Genomic DNA, 17,060 nt, shown 5'->3' on the forward strand with positions numbered 1-17,060 from the left:
GGGAACACTGAGAGCCTAACGGAGGGCTCTTCCAGCGCTTGGAATCATACCCCCTACACCGTTTATGGTGTGGGGGTATGATTCCAACATGTTTGATACCAAACATGATAGGATTTGTTGCAGCCAGTTTCGAGATGGTCATCGCGTAATTATGCGGTGCTCCTCTATATAGTATATCGGTGCTTCACTGACAGCCAGGGAGAATGGACACCGCAGGCTGTAGCGGTGTTCTGCTCATGCAAGGGCACCCTCACACTTAGAACCAAACACCATGCCTTCAGGATTGATAAGGCCTGCTATAGGGGTGACTTATAGGTTTTAAGTGCAGTGACCCTAGATATAGGAAACCTACATCTTTAATAAGTGGTGCTAGCACCTGCTAACACAAGCTGCAATGGCAGGCCTGTAGTTCCATTTTTAATAGTCTCCCATGTGTGGCATAATGCATGCTTCAGCCCATTGGGACCTCTGGGGTACCTATGCCCTGGGTACCCGAGTACCATATACTAAGGACTTATAAGGGTACATCATTATCCAATCTGGGATGTACCCAAGTACTGGACATACCAATTTAGAGAGAAAGTAGATAGATTGGGGTACATTTTAGCAGGATCTCAGTCATACTAGTCAAACACCAGCATAGCACCAGGCAAAAATTGGGAGTAACCATGCATAAAGATCCTACCTTCCTACAACTGTAATACCCCACAGGCAATTTGAAATGGGTTAGCCAATGTACCCGTCTCGCTCTCTGGCCAAGGAGAAAAGACTGAAACCTAGTAAAAGCTTTATCATCCAGACACACTGCGATTATGCGGTTAAGGAGGACGGAATGGTCCACAATATCAAAAGCCGCAGACAGATCTAGGAGCATCACGCCATTTATAAATCCAAGATCACAGTCAAAGCGCAGACGAACGAACAGTAAAACTGATCCCGTGTTATGAGCAGGGTGGATATCATCCAAGAAAAACAATGTTTGGAGAGAGAAGAAAGAGTTTTGCTTACATGCTTTTTGAGGTTTTTTGCTCCGATAGCAAGGAAGGAAATTGGGCAAACGTTCTTAGAATTAGTAGGGTCCAAGTTGAGTTTTATTTGCAGACGGAACACAATGACACCGACGACGTGACTCAGGACTACTCCTACCTCTAAATGAATGATTAGAGGATCAGCGATCGTACTGGTCAAAGACTAAAAATCCAAGGAGAACAAGGGTCTAATGGGGAGAGCCTGATTTGACCTTTGCTAACTTAGATAAGTCTTTTTTTAATGAGGACGAACAGTTTAAAAGAACAAACTTCAGAGTCAAGCACTGGTGGTAAAGATACACTAGAATATATCTGCATTCATTTTTAGGATTTTTTCTACAAAGTAATTACTAAGTAGGTTGAAGAAATTCCTGAAAGAAACAAACTTGGGGTAATCATATGTCAGAAAGTTATCTTTCATTCTTAAAAATCGTTTTCTCTATTAGAGATGTCACTTATTTGGGAGGAATAGTATGCTTGCATCAATTTGCAAATCAACTTTTTTATAAACTGTGAGGCTTTTTTTTAACTCTGCTTTGTCTCCATCGCCACTATTTTTCTGCTAAGTGCATTTCAAAGGTCCTCGCTTCTGTGAAAAACAAGGACCTGGGTTAAAGTCAAAGAAGTATAGAGCTCTGCGACAGTCGCCAGCATTTGTAAAGGCAATAGTACAATGAACGAAGGATGGCTGAGTGATAATTGCGCAGGATTGTGACAAAATCTGAAATCACAGTACGAACAAGCTCCAAGGATAAGGTGATGGCCATCCACCATCAACCAGAAAGGGTAATGAGAACTCAATACCCCATATAATTCGAAAAGCAAGTAATATCCTGAGCTAATAGCAGCAATCAAATACAGTTCTTCAAATAAATCACACGGAAGATGGTCTTCGTCTCTTCGGTTTATTCAGAAGATGTGCTCTCCAGTGTTAGATGAAAAAAGATAGCGTGATCAGAATGTAAATGTAAATGTGTGTGTCTTGTAAAGCGCACTGCTACCCGTAGGCGTCCTGGCGCTATAGACCGCTGGGGAACCAGTCCTGGATTTCCCTGTGAGATGTTCCCTCCTGGGTATCTCCAAGGTGAAACCAGGCATCCCTGGCGTTTGTGGGGGGCCATTGTGGAGATAAGGCAAGCGAATGCCCAGAGTTGCCGAGTGCGATCCCTGGTTAGATTAGGCACCGAGGTGAGAATTATCAAGTCCGCTGACCCTGGTTCACGACCCTGCCGCGTCGGGAATTGAACCCTGGTCCCGGGCTGTCCTCTGCTTCCGGGTCTGCCGCCTCTAACCAGTGAGTCACACCACTCCTAGAATAGTCAAAAGATCAAGTAAGACTAAGAACTGCAATCACCAATCACTTATCAAGACCGTGATACCCAAAGGGATTTAAGCTAAAAAATCAAAACCAAACAACCTAATCAAAAAAGCCACAGTATGCATATCACTAAACCCAGTAAATCTATTTAGAAGTGTGAGAGAAAGGAAAAAAGGGGAGTGCAGAGGTGACACATTCTGCCAGCAAAACACTCACCTATCGCTAGACTACAGAATAATTGTTGATAAGAAAATAGTGTCCACGTGTAGTAGAACGTGTTGTCAGGATCTATATAAAGTCAAAGTCAGTCAGTCAAAGCTGCAACTTAATAGAATACACTAGTCCTGTTTTTATCTCCATTTGAAGGTATACCCTATTTATTGGAAATCCAACATGGAGCTTCGATTCGATTTGTAAAGGCAATACTTTACAACTCAACTACCTTCCGTTGCACAAAGTTAGACTCCTCGAGGAAATTAGAGAATTCATTCAAATTGACCTCATTCCAAATCAGATATAGCTTTTCAGACTTTGTAGCTGAAAACAAATCAACACATTATCTTAGAACAAACTTAATTGAGATCTGATCAAGTACAAGGGATGCTGAAGGTGAACAAGTCAACGAGTACTAGGGATGCTGAAGGTGAACAAGTCAACGAGCAGACAGATTGAATGTCATTATAAAGTGATCTGACTGATACCTGGGGTGATTGAAGGTGAACAAGACAACATGCATAAACATAATTATAAAAAAGGCATGACCAGGTACCAAAGGTGACTGAAGGTGAACAAGTCAGCACAAAAGGTAAATTTAATTATAAAGAGATCTGAGCAGATTCCAAGGGTGAGTGAAGGTGGACATCTGAATGCCACTTAACTGGAAAACAGCAGTTTATCTTGGATTGCATATATACTAATTCACCACTAATGCTTTATGAGTTCAGAGTAGCGTGCTACTTGCCGAAAAAGCACTTCAACACCCCATCAGGGGAAGCAATCGCTATATAAATGCAAACCCTTTTTTATCCCTCCACTACCCTTCTCAATCTAATTTACTACTAATTCTTTATGGGTTCGGGAGTAGCGTGCTACTTGCCGAAAAAGCAATTTGAAGCCTTCTTAGGGGTAGTAAGCATTATATAAATGCAATTACAATACAATACATAGAATAAACAATTATAAAGTGCTATGACTAGAAACCAAGGGTGACTGAAGTTGAAAATGTCAACGCATAGAAAAAGTGAATATAATTATAAAGTGTTACGACTAGGCACCAGATACCCAGGGTGGCTGAAGGTGAAAAGTCAACATGCATAGAGTAAACTTAATTATAACGTAATATGACCAGGTACCTGGGGAGACTGAAGGTGAACATACACAAATAGAGTAAACCGAATTACAAAGTGTTCTGACCAGTAACAGGGGGACTGAAGGTGAACATGGCTGCTCCACCTTCCATTTACTTGTGAGTTCTGTTTTGAAAGTGAGTATGGAAACCTTTGGTGATGGTCAATAGAGGACTCTGTTAATCAAGTCTCTGAAATTTCAAAACAGTCGCAAAGGTGCACCACTAAACACAACAGAAAGCAGACACACAAAAAATTATCAAGTCTGTGTCCATAGCATGTGTTCTTCAAGTTTCTTCTTTTATTCAAATTGTGTTAAAAACCATTTGTGATTGAAAAGAACAGCCGACGCGTTTCGTCCTGTAGGTGGACTTCTTCAGGGCATTCAAACAAATAAAGGCACTCCGAGTCAATGTTTTTACCTACCACGGCAACTCTGATGAAAACTTTACGCAGAATGGCGAAAGTTGTTTCACCAGGAGTCCTTATAACAGCGATGTGTACTTCTCTCTAGTGTTTAAGGAAGTCAACGGTATAATAATCAAGTCTCTGAAATCATAAAACATCAAAGGCCTTGCGAACAAGTACTAGAGAACGTTTGCTTGACCATGATGATCAGTAGCTGCAGGTGAATGATGCCCGGGGATGAGCGCTCTACTCTTTGCAGGTGGAGGCTTGCTTCAGACTCTCGGATGCATGATGGGCATGGGGGGAGGTGAGGGCATATGACCCACAGACACGAGGGGTGGTGGCAGTGGAGACAGGCATACACCACATACCTTGTATCCCTCCAAGGCTTGCCACACCCAACCATGTCCTGTTAGTTCTGCTGAAGATAAGACAGTGGGGCACACAGCCTTCAGACTCCTGTTATGTTATATATTATGTTATAAGGGGATCTATATCGCCCATTGCTACTCGAGAGTGTCCTGGCGCCGCCTGGGGGTGCACAGCCACGGGTTCTGGTGCAGGAGTGGGTGCACAGCAGTCAGACTCCAGGGACTCCTGCAGCCTCCTTATTCCAGCACAAGTGGGGTACAGAATCCCGTAAGAGTGGGGTGCAGAGACTCCAGACCTCTGTAGTAGTACAAGCCACGGGCTCTTCTGCACGGAGCCCAGCGAAGCCTTCAGAAACCTGTCCTGGTGCCCCCCCCCCTGTTCCCCCCTCTGCTCTCCCTTGCCCCCCCTGTTCCCCCCTCTGCTCTTCCCGGCCCTGGTGCCCCCCTCTCACCGGCCCTGGTGCAGGCTCGGGCTGGACATGGTGACTTCCTGGTCCCGCCGGAAGTGGCGCGCGGGGAGAGGTCCGGGGGGGAACAGGGGCCGGGCGCTCGGGTTCCGGGGGAGTCCGAGAGAAGGGAGGCCCCGGGCGGCGGGTGTGTCTGAGGGCGGGGCCCAGCTCCAGGCCCCCCCGGAATCCTCTGCTCGGCCGCGGGGGTGTGAGGGAGGGGCCAGGCCCGGCGCTAGAGCCCCCCCCCGGAACCCTCTCCGCAGCCACCGTTCCCCGCCGGACCCTGTTCGCTGCCGGAAGCGGGTCCGTTGCTAGGGCCCGGCCCGGAAGTGACGCGCGAGTTTGTTGACAGCCGAGCCTCAGAGGACAGACCGGGAGGGAGCCGCCGCCGCCAGCCGGTGAGTCAGGGAGGGAGGGAGGGGCCGGGGGACACTGGGGGCGGGGGACACCCCCGTGCAAGGAGCCCCCCCCCCTCACACGGGACATCCAGGAGGAGACGGGCCCCGGTGCAGGGAGGGGGGCACTGGAATCAGGGACCCCCCCCCCCCCCCGGCTGAGGACCCCAGGGCAGCAGGAGGAGACGGGCCCCGGTGCAGGGAGGGGCGGAGGGGGGGCACTGGGATCAGGGAGCCCCCACCCCCCGCGGCCGAGGACCCCCTGGGGCAGCAGGATCAGGGACCAACCCCCGGGGGCTGCTTCTACCGGGGCACCTGGAAGAGAGGGGGGGGGCAGGGGGCCCTTCCCTGAGTGGGGGCTCAGCCCTCGGGAGGCGGTGTCAGGGCGGGTGCCCCCACTGCTCTCCTGCCCCGGGCGGGGCCTCCTCGGACAGACCCCGCTGGCGCTGCCCCCGGGGGTGTCCTTTGGTGCCCCCCCCCACTCCCCTTCAATACTGGAGTTCAAGATATACATCTACTCTTCATGCACCCGGTGCAAACCACGGTATGTAAAGACACTGGCGCTGCAAGTGATGACAACAAGTGACTGTATCTCCTTTGGTTATAATCCAAAAGGCCTGCCTTTAAAAGACCTTGTGGAGGCCACAGAGACACTGGCTCAGGGGCTACACTGGCCTTGCCTGGAAAGAGGAGGAATTGCTTCTCAGAAAGGAGCCCATGAAAGAGTGCCCATAAATCCACATGAAGGATGATCGTCTGTACTGTAATAGAGTTATTCGTTTTAGGTTGAAACTCTGAAATCTGGGCTGGATGTATTCTTTCTTAAGAAGATGACACTTTGAAGTATCCTCTAGACCTATTCCTAAGAGTCCTAGTGGACTTAATCTAAAGAGAGTCATACCCTGTGGGCTCCTTCAGATTGATTCTTAAGAGGGTGGCGCTCTGTGGTCCTCACTAGATTTATTCTTAAGAGGGTAATGCGCTGACGGCTGTAATCGATCTATTCATTCAAGTGTACTTCTCTTATGCTCTCCACTATATTCATTCTTAAGAATTTGTCACTTTGGGCTGCTGTTCTAGTTTTAATTTTTCTTTTTAGGATGATGCTTGGTGGTCTCCACTAGAATGATTTTTAAGGGAGTTCAGGTCTGTGTTCTGGATTAGATTCAGCCTAAGAGGATAGCACCCTAAAATCTGTATTATACTCCTAATTAGGACAATACAAATCTGAGGTCTGTAATAAATTTATTATACAGAGGATAGAACTCTGAGGTAAATATTATATTAATTATTAAGAGAACAGAATGTTGAGTTTTGTATACGATTTATTATTCAGAGGATAGAACTCTGAGGTGAGTATTCAGAGGATAGAACGCTGAGGTCTGTATTAGATTTATTACTCAGAGCGGAGCTCTGAGGTGTATATTAGATATATTGTTAAGATGATAGCACTCTGAGGTGCGTAGTATACTTATTATTAAGATCATAGATATCTGAGGTCTGTATTTGATGTATTAATCAGAGGATAGAACACTGAGGTCTGCATTAGATTTATTATTCATAGAGTCGAAGTCTGAGATGAGTATTAAAATAATAATTAAAATGTTAGAACTCTGAAGTCTGTCTTTGATTTCTCAGCCAGAACATGGAGCTCTGAGGTGTGTATTGGATTCATTATTAAGAGCATAGAGCACCGAGTTCTGTATTTGATTTATCATTCAGGGGATAGAAGCCTGAGGTCTGTATTACATTTACTATTAAGAGCATAGAAGCCTGAGGTCTGTATTACATTTACTATTAAGAGGATAGAATGCTGAGGTCTGTATTTAATTTATTATTCCGATGATAGAACGTTGAGGTCTGCATTAGATTTATTATTAAGAGGACAGAACTCATCTCTGTATTAGATTTATTAATTAGAGAATAGAACGTGGAGGTCTGTATTCAATTTATAATTCAGAGGATAGAACTCTGAGGTGTGTTCTAGATTTAATACTAGGAGGATGGTGTTATGTAAATCTGCATTACATTTATTTTTCATAGGATACAGCTCTGAGGTGAGTATTAGATTAATTATTCAGAGGAAAGCATTTTGAGGTCTATATTAGATTTATTTTTAAGAGGATAGTACGCTGAGTTCTGTATTATATTAACTATTAAAAAGATAGAAGTTGCGAGCTACTTCACTCACTTACCGCAAACTGCTTAACAACCTACCAGACCCTACATTAAAACTGAGAGATAAATGGGTGGCGGAATTAGGTGACATGGACGATTCTGAATGGAACGAAGCATTGGCGTCACCTAAGGAGGTGGGCATATCGGCAAAGTTCCGGCTCGTGCAGCTCAAGATTTTACACAGGGTATATTACACGAGAACGACACTACACTTAATACAGCTGGCACAACATCCCTACTGTTTGCGTGGATGTGGGGACGAGGGGACGTTAATTCACACTATATGGGAATGCCCTTGCATCGTGGAGTATTGGAGACAATTAATGCGCACCATATCCCAAACGGTGGGGGTGTCACTGGTTCCTGAACCACGAAAATGCCTGTTAAATGTTTGGGAACCAAACGATCTCTCCAGACATGGCCAGCAGTGGGCCACGATAGGAATGATGATAGCAAAACGTGATATAGCGCAGAAGTGGGGTGCGGCTGAGGCCCCCACATTGGCACAGTGGTGCACGAATATGGATAGGGTGATGATTACGGAGAGGGCAGTATATACCTTCAGGGCCTGCCCGCGTAAATGGAACAAGATATGGTCTCCGTGGAATGTATTCAGGGGGGAGATTTGCGAACCCCTGCAGGAAGACAAGCAAATGCCCTCCGAGGAAGAGGATGAGTAATGGGGAGCCGGGGTTGGGGGTGCAGGCATTGAGACCTTTGAGATTACCCAGGATTAGCAACACAGAGAGGGAAGGAGTATGAAATTGGCTGGCCCGGAATAGTATGGCAACCCAACAACTTAACACACCCGAAGGGGCATGATACACTACCCGAACCACTAGTGGGGGGCGCTGCTCGCCCGCAGACTGTACATGTCACATACAGGGGGGACAGGTGTTGTGCGCTCAATATACTTGTCTACCTTATGGTTTGTATTTTGTTAGTTTTTTATTCCAGCTAGGTTGTTGTTACAACACCGAAAAAACGGACCTATGAGTTATCGAGTGTAAATGGCGAGTTCTGTACAGAAATTAATCTACCGTGCCGCCGGACCTCTGGGTTGTCGGCCAATGGGCTGTGTTATTCTGACAGTGTTGAACTGCATTTGATTGTGTTGCGGCCAGCCCGTGGGGTTGTGGGCCATAAGCTGTGTAATGTTGGACTTGTACAATAAAGGTCTTGGAAAAAAAAAAGATAGAAGTTGGAAGTTTCTCTCTGATTTTATTATTCAGGGGATAAAACTCTGAGGTTTGTATTAGCTGTTTCACAGAACATAGAGCTGAGGTTCATATTCGATTCATTATTTTGAGGATAGAGCTCTGAGGTTTTTACTATATTTATTATTAAGAGGAGAGCGCTTTGTGGGTTGTATTACATTTATTATTCAGAGTATAGAACTCTGAGAAGTGTATTAGATTTAGTCTTAAGAAGGTGGCGCTGTGAACTCCATATTGGATTTATACTTAAGTGGGTGTATGTACTACTTTTGTCTTTAAGAGGATTGTACTCAGATTACTATATTAGTTTTATTCTTCAGAGGATAGCACCGCAACTTCTGTGCAGGATTTTTTCTTAAAAGGGTGTCACCTGAGGTCTGTACTAGACATATTCTTAAGACAGTAAAACCCTCTCAGTCTGAAATAGATTTGTTCTTTCTTAAGATGGTGGCATTTTGAGGTCTGTACTAGATATATTTTTCTTAAGAGTGTGATACTGCAGTCTGTTTTAGGTTTATTCTTAAGAGACTGGCATCCAGATGTCTGTATGATATTGTTTCTTAAGAGGTTTGTACTCCAAAGTATATGTTCATTTTATCCTAAAGATGGTGTTACTCTGTGGTCTGTAATAGATTTAGGGGTCGATTTAGATGTTGGCAAAGAGGGAACCTCTTCACAATAGCGACAGTGTTCCCTCCCCGCCAACATACTGGTCCACCACCCGATTTAAATGTGGGTGGACCATAGGTTTGGCCATGGCCATGACAACTCCATCACCGCCGTAGTCTAACTTCTCCGACTGCCCGAAGGAGTAAGGGCCTACGGAGAATTGGCTATATGTTTGTTCACCCTATTAGGAAGGGAGTCGTATAGCTGTTTTTTTTTACTGTCCATCATCGCCAGTCAAACCTGGCAGTAAGGGACAGTAAAAAACACAAATTGGCCACTCGCCATGTGAGAGAACTCCCATGGCAAGGGGAGCAATATCTTTTTTATTTTCAAAAGGAAAATCTCGTTTGGGATTTTCTTTTTGAAAATAAGAATGAAACCAGTTTGGTTCAAGGCTCCATCATGTTGATTGACCTCTGCATCAAACTGCGAAAAATATTGACAGGAACCGCCACGATGGCAGTTCCTGGCAATGCTTCAGAAATGACCAACAGATTGGCGGTTAAGGTACCTCCTTCAGGGTGACTGAGTAACTTAGTCCGGAGAAGCGGTCCTCCCGCCAATATATAAATCAGCCTGTCAGTCTTAAAAGCATTGCACTCTGAGATCTGTTCTATAATTATTCTTATTAACAGGGCACACTCCATTTTCTGTAATACATTTATCCTTAAAAAGGTGATACTCTGGGGTCTATACTAGATATATCCTTAAGACAGTGACACTTTGTGGCTGTACTAGATTCATTCTTAAGAAAGTGGCACTCTCATGTCTGTATTAGATTCAGTCTTAAAATGATGACACTTGAAGCTCTGTAACAGATTTATTTTTAAGATGGATGGTGACTTCAGTCTGTACTACATTTGTTCTTAAGAGGATGGTCCTCTGGGATCTCTGCTAGATTTATTGGTAAGAGGGTGACACTCAGAGGTTTGTAGTCCAAGTTAAGAAGATGACTACGATCTTTACTAGATTTATTCTGAAGAGAGCAAGAGAGTGAAGATCTACTGTCTGTACTAGATTTATTCTTAAAATGGTTGCACTCTGAGGTCTGTTCTACATTTATTCTTAAGATGTTGGCACTCAGAGGCCGGTACTAGATTTATCTTTAAGAGGTTGACTGCGATCTATACTATATATATTCTTACGAGGGTAGCACTTAGAGGTGGGAGAGAGCCCCCCCCCACCCTCAACAGTTTAATCTGTGAGAAGGGCCAGTTCTACGGACAGGAGTCTCCTCCTGATACATAGGCACCCAAATCTTTCATTCTGGCTTGCAAATCTTTCATTCTGGCTTGGACATCTTGAATGACAACCTGACCGTGGCGGTTACATGCCTCCAGGCACATGTTGCTTTTTGCTAGATGTTTCCATGGTCTGTAATGGGATAAATAGCGGTAATCAAAATGGTGATGCTGCCTCGCCTCTTACACCACTTTATTACCATCCCAGTGTTCCTTACTCAGTTTTTTTCCGGTATTTAGACATGGTCCTTTGGGAATTCAACTGGCATAGCTCTGTCCAAGTTGCTCCTCTTGGCAGAGCAGGGAGGGCTTGGCTCCTCAAACTTTGAATATTACTACCTGGCAGTCCAACTCCACTGGCTAGCCCTTTGGTTAGCAGGGCGATCACTTGACAAGACGTGTACTGCTGGACCACCTCTTACACTCGAACACACCCTGGTGCTCTTAGCTCTAGGAGTGGCTCTTTGCATTACCTTCCCAATCTTCTTTGGTGGCATTAAACTGCCTGGTTAGGGGTTTACGCTTCTTAAACCCGTTATCCCCTATGCTCCAGCGATACCTCTTCTAGGCCTACCCAAACCCGTGGGACGGATAGAGATCCGCAAATTACATTTCAGGGAATGAGCCGGCATTTTGACCCAAGGTGATTTTTTTCTTCAGGATGACCAACTAAAACTCTTCCTAGAACTCGTGGAACTGTTCGGTCTCCACCAGGGCGAATTTCTCAGCTGTGGTCTAATGCAGAGTGCCCTCAGACAACCTGGTCCATAGTAGACACAGAAACACCCTCACATGAGTTGATTAACTCCCTGCATACCTTGAGCACTGGCCGTAAACTTATCATTTAGCTCAATAAAGCCCTTTTACACACACAAAAGTTTCCTTGCAAGCCACAAGGGATGCTCGGGAGGCTGCGTTTGGTAGTGCCCTCCACAACAAAGAATGAGCTAGTGATCTAGAACATCCATATAAAGTTTCCTTCAATGGTGGGCTGAAGCTCATATAATTCTATGTATGAAACATAATTTACCTCTTACCTGTACGCATAGGTAGGATATTTCCGGGGGCCTCAGACTCCAGTGCTCGATGTAAAACCAAAGCAGCTGACTTTAAACATATGACATGGTACTGCCCCTGCCTACTGACATAGTGGACTGTGATGATCGTTCGTCTAAAGACGATTATCAAACTTACTGAGATAGACTCCTGGATGGTGGCCAGGCTAGGCATGTAAAAGCTTCCACAGAAATTCAAGGGAGCTTTCTGCTTTCTTAATTTGGCCTTGGTGCTTGCTGCAAAAAAATCACCCTACATTGGAGGATTGACAACCCCCCTCTCAGTGCATCATGGCATCGATGGCTACTACTATGGGCGGCGGCTGTGATCGTGGCCCTTGACACTGACAATGGGACACGGATAACGACTCAAACAAGGAACCTGGGACACGGTGATGAAGATTCAGATACTGACACTTGGGCCCAAAGGGGAAACACAAGCCTTGGGACACTGGCATTAATGGATACTGATATGAACAGTGGGATGCGAACTCCAGCACACAAGCCAACGAGCTAGCTCTGTTGATGCCCGATCGCCACTAACTGGGACAGGCTGATGTCCTCGCAGACTGATGCACTAGACCAAGAAGCTCCACACCCTGAGTACCTCCCCTCCTTTCTGGAGAACAGCTATTCATTTTCCCTTCGCCACCTCACATTGCCTCTGATGGGCCACCCCGTCACTTCTCACCTGCCCTCCCAAGTAATAGGGAGTGGTGTGGCTCACTGGTTAGAGGCGGCAGACCCGAGAGCAGAGAACGGCCTGGGACCAGGGTTCGATTCCCGACGCGGCAGGGTCTTGGACCAGGATCAGCGGACTTGATAATTCTCGCCTCGGTGCCTACTCTAATCAGGGATCACACTCGGCAACTCTGGGCATTAAGCTTGCCTCATCTTCACAACGGCCCCTCACAAACGCCGGGGATGCCTGGTTTCACCTTGGAGACTCCCAGGAGGGACTATCTCACAGGGAAAGCCAGGACGGGTTCCCCAGCGGTCAATAGCGCTACGAGGCCTGCGGTGCGGGTAGCAGTGCGCTTTACAAGACACACAATTAATTAATAGGCTTGGGCCCTCCCCAACCCCCTTAGCTTGCACTGTCCAGATTCTCTTTTTTGTTTCTCAATTGTTCCCTTTTTTCTTACTTTATTTGTTGATGTATTGTGCCACCACATCTTCAGGACACACGCTCTCAACCTGGCCTTTAGACACTGGCCTGTGATTGTTGTACTCCTTTCTTCAATCGATGCAAACTTATCCCTCTTTACTTTGCTGAATTCCTTTCCTGCTGATACATGCTGGCTATTCCTCTTGGTTCTTTCACATGTCTCCGACCCTGCCATTTGTGACCAATGTGCAATGATTATTTTACGTTTGTTTTGTAATTTGTTATAAAAAAAGAAAATCAAGTCAAAAAGGCTTTATTTCGCTAAAAAGTTATCATAAAAGCTGCACATCAATCACAAACACATCAAGTTTAAAAACAAGCAATCATGGACATACAGTAAAAGTATAACCCAATAAGAAAAAGTTAGTTAAGAGAAAATGTTTTACAGATTTGAGAAGCAATTCATTGGCAGTCGGTTTAAAAAGAGAATTAAACAGTTGATTTTAGCCTTTTAGCCTTTTTGTTCGAATGGACCAGGCCCATGATAAGAATTTGGCTAGAGCGCAAGCATAAATGGCATGACTGTCAGACATTAAGATCCGAATTGCGGCCATATGGCTCCTAGTGCCCAGCTGCCGGCATAAGTTTTTAAGCCAAATCCTCCTGGGAAGGGCATACTCTCCACATTCAAACATAAAATGTGCCACTGTCTCTGGTTTATTTAGGCGTACTGGGCAGAACTTTGTAGTCTGTGCAGAGGATTTCCAACGTGAAGTAAAGGAGTACAAAGGAAGAGTTCCTGCTCTAAATTTGAAGTACAAAGCCCTATCAAAGTGTTTCTCGATGGTATCAAGGTAGACTTCCCGTTTTGGTTGGTCCTTAAACTTCAAGAAGTCCTCCGTAAGTCTGCCCATAGTAGTGCTAGTGTTCCTTTGTAACAAAATCCAGTCCCAATAAAGTTTCTTGAGAATTAACTTCGGGGGTGAAGATCTATTTACCCACGCTTCGTTTAAGCCCAGATTTAATAACAATGACTTCATATCTCTCAACCATTTGATTTTATGCCACCTTGGTGATGACATAATTTCTGCTAGACCTTGCGCATATTTGCCAAGTTCCTCTACACGCCACAGGCGTGCCCATAGCAAAAGTGGGCGGAATCTAGCAAGGTCATCAATTGGGCGACAACCTAGGTCTAGCATTAGCGGGACCGTGGGAGTGCCCTGAGGGAGAGACATAATCGCTCTGCAAAATTTCTTCTCTGATCTTGGTAAATCGTCTGTGATGGATGAGCCCCAAAGTTCTGCCCCGTAGAGAGCAGAGCTGACCCCTTTGGCCGAATAGATCTCAAGGACTGCAGCTATTGGTCTTATTGTACAGGAGCGTTGTTCTTTCAGGAGAGCTCCTGTTATTCTCTTATGGGTTAGGAGCATTTTGTCCAATTGTGGGGTCCATTCCATTTTATGTGAGAGGCGAATACCTAGATAGTCAAAGACTTCTACCCTCTCCAGAGGTTCAGCGTTCAGGGTAGGAGGGCGGACTGGTTTTTTGGGAGGATTCAGCACAAGATAGTTTGTCTTGCTTGTGTTGATTACCAGACCTCGTTTGGAGCAGACGGATTGAAAGTTATTTAAGAGCCTTTGGAGGCCCATTGGGGTTTTGATATTAAAAGCGTATCATCCGCGAAGAGGAGGGTAGGTATGCGTTCGCCAGCCAGGGATGGTTCATCTGAAGGATGTTCCCGGAGATGCTCAACCACCCCATTGATGTAAAGGGAAAAGAGGGTGGGAGCTAACACACATCCCTGGCGGACACCTCTCTCAACCGGAATACTGTTTGTTCCCCCCCCCCCTCCCCCCCCCCCCTGGGCCCCACCTGATCTGGGCAAAGCTATTTTCGTGTAGCCTAGCGAGTAGTGATAGTAAGTAGTGTGGCAGCCCCATATCAGCTAATACACTCCAGAGGGTCTCCCTAGGTACAAGGTCAAGGGCAGTCTTTAAATCGATGAACGCGAGATAAAGACTGCCCTTGCCTATAACCACGACTTTCCAATACACCATCATTAATCGAAAAGCTTGTTCTATTGTCCCGGTGCCCACTCTAAAGCCCGCCTGGTAGTCAGAAAGGATTTTGTTTTCTTCAACCCAGTCGAGTATTCTGAACAGTAAGACCTTGCCAACTACTTTTTGACTAATGTCTAACAGGCTAATGGGCCTATAGTTTGATGGATCTTCTCTGGGGCCTTTTTTATAAATAGGGACCACCTCCGCCCCTTTCCACGAAGAGGGGATAGGGGCGCCCCTGCAGATGGCAACAAGTAGGGAGTGGATCAATTTTCCCCACTTCGGGATATCAGATCTCAAAAGGTCACCGGGGATACCGTCCGGACCAGCAGCCTTTTGAGGGATGATAGTGCCTATTGCATATTGCACTTCTTTAATTGTAAAGTCAAAGTCTTTTAAGATGGGTGTCCCAGATTGGAGGGAACGATAGTGGAGCCACGACCCCCCCCTTCCAAAACACTGGGAGCAATGGGAATAAGATGATCATCTTGGCGGGTATAGAGCTTTGAAAAATGATTTACCCACGCCTGACTTGGAATATTACATGTAATCAGGTCACTATCTGGCCTATTTCTAGCTCTTATGGTGTCCCAAAAGCATTTTGAGTCTTTCTTGGAGCTAGCTTCTTTAAGGGTAGACCAATAGGCCTCTTCCCACTCCTTTTTTGCTTGAGCCAGTGTTTTCTTGTGCTCTTTCCTGGCTGTCTGTATCTGGGGTTGGGATTTACCTTTAATGGCCTTGATTAGGCGGGTCTTAGCTTTCCTACATGCTATGGTGTACCAGTCATGCATCCCCTTAGTTTTATGCTGGGACACATTCCTCCCTGCGGAGCCCTTTACCCAGAAAGCTTCACCTATATCCTTGACAGCTGCTTCAAAAATGGGTGTTGCCTTATCCGCTGACATGGCTAAGTTATTGTTGTCGAGTTCTATTTGTGAGGCCATAAGAACCTCATCTATACTAGAAAGTTCATCAGGATTACTGGCAACTTTATTCCACTTTAGGCGTCTGCCACAAGAGGAGACAGTAACCTTATGTATGCATTTAGATGGTGCTAACAATGCGCCAATTGACCAGGGGTTCGAGATAATTAGGGAGAGCGAATTATGGTCGCTCTCCACAGTTGGTATAACTACCATATCCTCGACCAGACTCCAAAGTTTTAAGTCCAACAGAATATAGTCAATCCTCGAGGTATGACCAACTCTGTTGAACGTAGGAGCTCCCATCCGGTCGGAAGATGTACGGCCATTAGTGGCTCTTAGCCCAAACTCTAAAGTCAGTGCATTTAACTGCACTGCACTACGAGCCCAGCGCTTAATCGGAGGGATGGAGAGCAAGGGAATGCCCCATCTACTATCTTCTTCACCCAGGTCAGGGATACCGTCCAAGGGAAGTGGTTCGTAGGTGCAATTAAAATCGCCTGCTACTAGGGTGTGATCAGCTTCCTTATGGTCCCTAAGTTGCACCTCAAGATCAGATATTACAGATGAGGTGCACCCATTTCTTGTGCCTCTAGCGTAGACATTATACAGAACTAGAGACAGACCTCTACAGGGGTTGGCCAGTAAGATACATAGAATATCTGGGTTATTTATCTGCTTTGATGTTATTCGGCAGTTGAGGGAAATGCTTACCCAGATAATGAGACCCCCCGAGGGGCGCCCCTTCCCATGCCTGGGTTTCTCAGCTGGGACAAAGTAGGTTACGAACCCAACCCGGTGGAGTGGATCAGTGCTCCAGGTCTCCTGGAACATGCAGATCTTATGTGCTTCAACCAAGGCGCTCGACTCGGGCAGACCCAATTTCCTATGGATCCCTGCGAGGTTCCAACTAAGGATTTTTATTTTCTCCTTGGTGGTTTCTCCTCTAGTGCCAGTAATGTTACTATGACTTTGAAGTTCTGCACGTTCCCTCTCTAGAACAGAAGATGTTAACTGAATCCGGCTAGTAGCCATCGTAGTTGGAAGATTAGGGCATATCGAATATGATGTAACTTGAGAACCCTCCTCCTCACCCCTATTGATGTCCAGATGTAAGGAGGAAGTTTCATCAAGGGTAAGTCAGTCAACCTCATCAAGGGCACAGAATCTATTCCAGTGGGCAAACTGAGATACGAAGGGGTCAAATGGAGGAGGTGGTCCTAGCCATGGTTGCTGCCACTGATGAATAGTATGTTGTGGAGCATGTGTATACCCTCTATTAATTGGAAGG

General features: G+C 45.8%; 2 protein-coding genes across 4 annotated transcripts in view; one reads left to right on the forward strand and one right to left on the reverse strand.

Annotated features, from left to right (window-relative positions):
* TBC1D13 (TBC1 domain family member 13) overlaps positions 1-5,067 on the reverse strand; it is a 219,662-nt gene extending 214,595 nt beyond the window's left edge. The window contains exon 1 of one of the 2 annotated variants that reach the window (XM_086924885.1): positions 4,924-5,067. In XM_086924885.1, the coding sequence (XP_086781011.1) occupies positions 4,924-4,952 (29 nt within the window). In that variant the 5' untranslated portion in view covers positions 4,953-5,067. The remainder of the gene's footprint in view (positions 1-4,923) is intronic. The other variant, XM_086924886.1, reaches the window with a different exon arrangement.
* Positions 5,068-5,205: 138 nt separating this feature from the next.
* ZER1 (zyg-11 related cell cycle regulator) overlaps positions 5,206-17,060 on the forward strand; it is a 275,316-nt gene continuing 263,461 nt past the window's right edge. For both annotated transcript variants that reach the window (XM_086924883.1, XM_086924884.1), the window contains exon 1: positions 5,206-5,318. The gene's annotated coding sequence lies outside the window, so the exon portion shown is untranslated. The remainder of the gene's footprint in view (positions 5,319-17,060) is intronic.

Source organism: Lissotriton vulgaris, chromosome 5, assembly GCF_964263255.1.
Source record: "Lissotriton vulgaris chromosome 5, aLisVul1.2, whole genome shotgun sequence".
Classification (NCBI taxonomy): domain Eukaryota; kingdom Metazoa; phylum Chordata; class Amphibia; order Caudata; family Salamandridae; genus Lissotriton; species Lissotriton vulgaris.